Source organism: Penaeus vannamei, chromosome 17, assembly GCF_042767895.1.
Source record: "Penaeus vannamei isolate JL-2024 chromosome 17, ASM4276789v1, whole genome shotgun sequence".
Classification (NCBI taxonomy): Eukaryota; Metazoa; Arthropoda; class Malacostraca; order Decapoda; family Penaeidae; genus Penaeus; species Penaeus vannamei.
The window spans coordinates 12953173-12958172 of record NC_091565.1 but is presented as its reverse complement, the minus strand read 5'-3'; the positions used below and the strand labels follow the sequence as shown (position 1 = coordinate 12958172).

General features: G+C 39.8%; 1 protein-coding gene across 16 annotated transcripts in view; it reads left to right on the top strand.

Annotated features, from left to right (window-relative positions):
• The window catches only part of LOC113817707 (uncharacterized), a 714080-nt gene extending 709115 nt beyond the window's left edge, over positions 1-4965 (top strand). For 7 of the 16 annotated variants that reach the window (XM_070131975.1, XM_070131972.1, XM_070131967.1 and 4 more), the window contains one exon: positions 4447-4961. In XM_070131975.1, coding sequence (XP_069988076.1) covers positions 4447-4728 — 282 coding nt within the window. In that variant the 3' untranslated portion in view covers positions 4729-4961. Of the gene's footprint in view, positions 1-2657; positions 2951-4446 lie in introns of all 16 variants that reach the window. The other 9 variants (XM_070131982.1, XM_070131981.1, XM_070131978.1 and 6 more) reach the window with 7 other exon arrangements.
• The last annotated feature ends 35 nt before the right edge of the window (positions 4966-5000 follow it).

The following is a 5000-nucleotide window of genomic DNA, read 5'->3' as shown; positions in this document are numbered from 1 at the left end:
GTAGCGAATGTCACGTTCACACTGAGTTTGGCCTTGGAACGTTAGCTGTGAATCGTTGCCAAACCTGCGGACTATCCCATGCAAAGCAAATTGCTATTGACCAGCGCTATATCAATCTTTGATTGTTATAGTGAGTGCGAGCGAGAAATTTTATTATTGATGTGTTTTTGCCCCGTGGTTCGTCCGCATAACGGCGAGGTATAAAAGGGAGTACCTTATTCCACCTTTGTATTGTTTTGTTTTTGTTAAAGATAGTCTTTTTTCTTTCTTCAGCGTAAAAGTTGTTAGTAGTTTGTGTTAGAATCATTTCATGGAACTCGTTCATCGTTCTCAAATTTTTTTGAGATTTTGTTTGATTTAGATAAACCTTACTGAATGTTGGTAGGAAAGTGTATAGGTTTTAAGTTGCATTTAATGTTGTGTTATGTCACTTAAATTACATTAGGAGGGAGAACTGCCTAAGTGAGATAAAACCTTTGTAAATATGTGTACAAAAAGTAAATTCTTCCGAGCTTTTGACAAAGTTACGTAAATATCACATACATGCCTGAAAATGGTATACAAATGCGACATAAGCCTAATGAAGATATTTCTTGTTAAAAATATGTACACATTAGTCGCTGCCGTGATACACGTGACCTTTACTTCCGGACTGAGTAAGGTTAGGAAGTGGCTGGGGAAGCGAAGCGGGAAAAGGAAGCGGAAAATGGGGGGACAGGGAAGCTGCCGCTCACCATGCGGTCACTTTGTCCTCGTGTACACATTTCCTCTGCGCCAAGGGAATCTGCGGTCGCGAGAAGGCCGGCTTGTGTTTGTGCGAACGGCGTAACGTATTTCGGCTCTTTACGGGGAAGAAATGATGGTGATGAGGGTTGTTGTACAAGTTAGAAAGGTTGAGATTATAGCTGGAGAGACAAGTTCGGATCTCGTAGCGTGTTTGAAATGCGAGATTGGTCGCTGCGGTGTCATTAAGAAGGGTTAGGTAATCGTCGTGATTAGTCGGTTAGTCTCTGTGTCAAATGGCAAGTCAGTTCAGTCATATACTGAAGAGGGGAATTTTCTTGTGTAATATATTCATAACACCTGCAATTTGTATATATTTTCCACGACTTGGAAATCCACACGATTAGTAGCTGATGATGGTGCCATTTATCTGAGATTAAACGCGCATCTTTATTGAGATTAAATGCAATCTGAAATAAGTACCGTAAAAGCCATCTTTAAATCTGAAATAAGTACCGTAAAAGCCCTCTTTAATATCAAGGCAGCATCTCTGTGTGGCAGCATTTTTCTCTGTTGGGAATGTCAGAAAAGAAGCTTCATTTTATGAGGGATTTTTGTGGCGGGAAACTATTTTTAGTTTGCTTTTGTGAATGTGTTTATTTAATGCATTTCGCCGTCTGCGACGAAGTTCAGAGGACGGAAACAAAGGTGAAGGGAAGTTCGCGCGCCCACTGGAGACGAATTAATTGAGGTGTCGTTATTTTCATTTATTCCTCTCTTTATTTGTTTATTGCCTTTGCCTGTGATTCCATTTTATATACGAAGTACTTCAAACGTTATTTACATTTCGTTTATTAGACCATTCTTTGACATTAAGAATGCCATTGTTTGGAGTATCACCCCTTTTAATTTCACGGTATCTGCCGCTATCATTAGCGAATTATCGCCATTGTTATCACTGTCATTTCCTGGACGTGTGGCTTGTGTGCTGCGCGTCTCCCTTCGAGCTTCTTCGCCCGAGCCCGTGAATAATTTTGTACCGAGCCGCGCCAGCCGTGTTTATTGAATTATTGGACACTATGCAAATATTTTCTGACGTAAACATACTGTTGAGATTGCGAGGAATGTTGGTTCGCGGAGGCGGAGGCGTGTAGACACGTGTGTGTGTGTGTGTGTGTGTGTGTGTGTGTGTGTGTGTGTGTGTGTGTGTGTGTGTGTGTGTGTGATTGTAGGTGTGTGTGTGTGTGTTTGTGTATATATGATTGTAGGTGTGTATATGTAGATATGATTGTAGGTGTGTATATGTAGATATGATTGTAGGTGTGTATATGTAGATATGATTGTAGGTGTGTATATATATGTATATATGTATGTATTTATGTATATATGTGTGTATGTATATATGTATATATACACACATGTATGTGTATATATATGCACGTATGTATGTGTATATAGATGCATGAATGTATGTGTATATATATATTTAGGTATGAATGTGTTTATATTTATATATATATATATATATATATATATATATATATATATATATATATATGTATGATATATTTATGTGTTTGTGTGTGTGTGTGTTTGTGTGGATTGAGGTTCTGTGAACTGTAGATGTTTAGCTGTCGTCAGCTGTTTTCGAAACAATGACTTCATACTTGAAATACTTAGCGCTTCCTGCATTGGCGGGAGAGACGTGAAGATGAGACGCGAAAAATATCTCAATTGAATCTTGAACTAAAGACCTTCTGTGTGTTAGCCCTCGAATTACAAGCGATGCGAGGTAATTTGGGTATTATGTTTGTGTCGATAATATGCATGTCGAGACGATTGATTGCCCCTTCGCATAAATTATCTTTACAACGGAATATATGCATTTTGCTTTACGTATTTTGCTTTACCTCATATACACCTTGTGATTTCAGTGATGCAGTGGACTGAAAACAGACGTGTTTAGACTAACAAAAAAAACAGGAAGAAAACAGTGGACGTTTATTTATTTGCATGTTTTAGACTCCACCCCCTCTTGAAGGCAGAGTGGGGTCGGCATTACTATAAAGGGACTCCCCGGCGTGTCCCTGGCGGAGAAACGTGCGCCAAGCGTGTCCTCGCCGGCTTGTGGGCGGCAGAAGCGCTGGTGGTGTGACGCCGCGGTGGCTGTTGGATCATCAGCATGGTGGTGGCGCCCGACGCTCGGGAGGAGGGCGAGGGACCGCAGGTAGAGTCCCGGCCTCATCAAGCACTAAGATTATGCGTGCATCTACGTCACGACAGCGATTGAGTGAAAAATTATTCGTCCTAAAGGAGCTTTGTACCCGGTGTTACGTGCGGAGGAGAGATAATGCGATTACGCTTATCCTCGTGAGCCGCGAGTCGATCACGGCCTTGCTTTATCTCTCTCTCTCTCTCTCTCTCTCTCTCTCTCTCTCTCTCTCTCTCTCTCTCTCTCTCTCTCTCTCTCTCTCTCTCTCTCTCTCTCTCTCTCTCTCTCTCTCATATATATATGTGTATATATATATATATATATATATATATATATATATGAGATAGATAGATATATAGATAGATTTATATATATCGTATGTAATTTATGTATAATATATATGAGATATATACATTTATATGCCACTCACACCCACTCACAGACACACACACACACACACACTCACACACACACACACACACACACACATATATATATATATATATATATATATATATATATATATATATATATATATTATATATATATTATTTTATATATATTATATATATATAATATATATATATATATAATATATACATATAATATATATATATATATACATTTATGTGTATAAGTATTTTATATAAGTATGATGTGCATATATATATACATACATAAATGATATATATGTGTATATATATACATATACGTATGTATGAATATGTATAAATACATCTGTTAGTGTATAAATATATTATTCCCATCGGTAAGTGTATTTTTAACGTATCTTGTACATATTTTAACTCTGAACTTTTTTTCAGGCAATGACTTTCTTTTAGCTGTGTAGACAACTAAATTTGACCCTGGAAAAATCCCCCAAATCCTCCTGGCCCGCACCGTGCAATCCATCGCGAGTGATAAACAGGTCGAGGCACTGAGGAACCCTTGTGTCTTGACCCCCTCCCCCTCCCCCTCCCCTTCCCACGTTCCACCAAGTTCCTGGCATGCCGTTCTTAGCCCCTCTGTAGCAAAAGGCACCTTCATGATCACACTCACCCTCTTCCCACGCTGTAAGAGAAAGAGAAATGGAATTGAATTTTTATGAACTTTTCCCTCCCCTCTCATTCCATGCCATTATCGAAGAAATTAAAGAAACTTCAATTTCATTTTTGACCCTCGTTCTCACAGCAGCTGATACGAGAATTGTGCTTCCTTTAATAGTATGATTTTTATTCTATTTTCTTTTTCTTTTTTACCGTGGCGTGTGGTTCACTTCCATGCCTAGTTCTGTTTTTGACACACACGACCCTCTTTCTCCTTAAGGGCACCCTGGTCTGTCAAGACAAATTTTCGTTTCGGAGCACATTGTTATTTCTTCTTTTTTAGTAAAAGAAATAAATTTTGTTAAGCAGCACCAACATTTTTGATGTGGCGCACCATTTTGTATTTGTTTATTTTTATTGGGCACATTTTTCTCTCTCCTATGTTGGGTACTTGTCACTTTACAGGGTTGGCGACGACCGAAAACCCGAACTGTCATGCCCCGGGCAGCCAATCATAAGGCGAATGGGGGCGGGGCCACAAGCAACGGCTCCACCCCCTCCACGCCCATTGGTCAAGGTCACCAAGTTTCAGCCAATCAGACACCTTCCACGCCGCCGGATATGGCGGCCTCAAATAAGAATAAGAATAAAAAGGTGATAGGAGGTTGCTTACTGTCCCTTAAACACCTTTGCAATGATAGAAAATGCACGCTGCATGCCCCTTGCTCGAAATTTGTAGATGTATAGTAAAAGAGCCTCAACTGAGCTTCTTTTTTATGACCACTGTCAGCATGTGACCCCGACAGTCGTAGCAATGTTCCTGTCTTTTTCCTGCTTGCAATACGCATTTTCTGCGTACTGGTATACCAGTTTGTATTTTTCTCAAATAGAAATGACTCCGTTCCACACACGCCGTGCGAGAACCGTACCTGTACCTCGTCCACTTGAACTTCTGTCTCTGTCAATGCCACCCACTTTACCAGTGTGTTAGATGCCAACCCATACTACTGATTCGCACC